The sequence below is a fragment of the Otolemur garnettii genome, unplaced genomic scaffold (assembly GCF_000181295.1).
Source record: "Otolemur garnettii isolate 467f Iridium unplaced genomic scaffold, OtoGar3 scaffold00051, whole genome shotgun sequence".
Taxonomy (NCBI): Eukaryota; Metazoa; Chordata; class Mammalia; order Primates; family Galagidae; genus Otolemur; species Otolemur garnettii.
The window spans coordinates 2,409,022-2,410,026 of record NW_003852446.1 but is presented as its reverse complement, the minus strand read 5'-3'; the positions used below and the strand labels follow the sequence as shown (position 1 = coordinate 2,410,026).

The 1,005-nt window shown below is 40.3% G+C and overlaps 1 protein-coding gene across 1 annotated transcript in view; it reads left to right on the top strand.

The window, feature by feature from the left end:
- The window catches only part of RBBP7 (RB binding protein 7, chromatin remodeling factor), a 23,309-nt gene that overhangs the window by 18,026 nt on the left and 4,278 nt on the right, over positions 1-1,005 (top strand). The window contains exon 9 of the mRNA XM_023514326.1: positions 80-156. Coding sequence (XP_023370094.1) covers positions 80-156 — 77 coding nt within the window. The remainder of the gene's footprint in view (positions 1-79; positions 157-1,005) is intronic.

Below are 1,005 nucleotides of genomic sequence, written 5' to 3'. Positions count from 1 at the left end.
AAAAAAAAAAAAAAAAACTAGCCACAAACCTAGCAGTGGATGATTCGCTAAATACATTTTTTAAATAACCTATTTCTAGGTCCACTGGTCTCCACATAATGAAACTATTCTGGCTTCAAGTGGTACTGATCGCCGCCTGAATGTGTGGGATTTAAGGTAACTCAGAGTCCTGTGATGAGATGCTACAGAAATATGCTAATCTGGCAGGTTATATAATGATTCATAAAACTAGAAAAGCAAGCTGCTAATTCCACTTCAGCAAACTCTAATATTAAAGAAACATTTAAGTGCCTTCCAAAAGAGCCTTTGTTTTAGAAAATAGAAGTGAATCAGCAAATGAACCATAAAATAAATTTTTATTATGTGAGTTTTGTCTTTTGATAGTCAGACATGAAAGGGGGGTATGTGTGTGTGTTTATGGCCAAATGATTGTATTTTAAACACTCTTGCTATAGATAGGAATAAATGTTAGCTGTTCACGTCTCATTGGATCTCACAGTACACCAGCAGGGCTATTCTGAGAGTTTTTATACCATTTGCTCTTCTGCACTTTCATTGATTTATTCTACAGATGTGAGCTCCTGCTGTGGGTTGTGCTGGGAAGACCTTTGTGAAGGACAAGGACAGCCCATGCTATTAGAGAACTTATGTGCTAGGAGCTCATTGTATAAAGAGTTTCTCCTAATTTTTTTTTTTGAGACAGTCTCACCATGTCACCCTCAGTAGAGTGCTGTGACGTCACAGCTCACAGCAGTCTCAAATTCTTGTGCTTAAGTGTCTCTTGCCTCAGCCTCCCAAGTAGCTGGGACTACAGGTACCTGCCACAACGCCCAGCTATTTTTTGGTTGTAATTGTCATTGTTGTTTGGCAGGCCTGGGTTGGATTCGAACCCTCCAGCTCTGGTGCATATGGCTGGCGCCCTAGCTGCTGAGCTACAGGCGCCAAGCCTTCTAGTTCTTTTTTTTTTTTTTTCTTTCTGAGACAGAGTCTCACTTTATCGCCCTC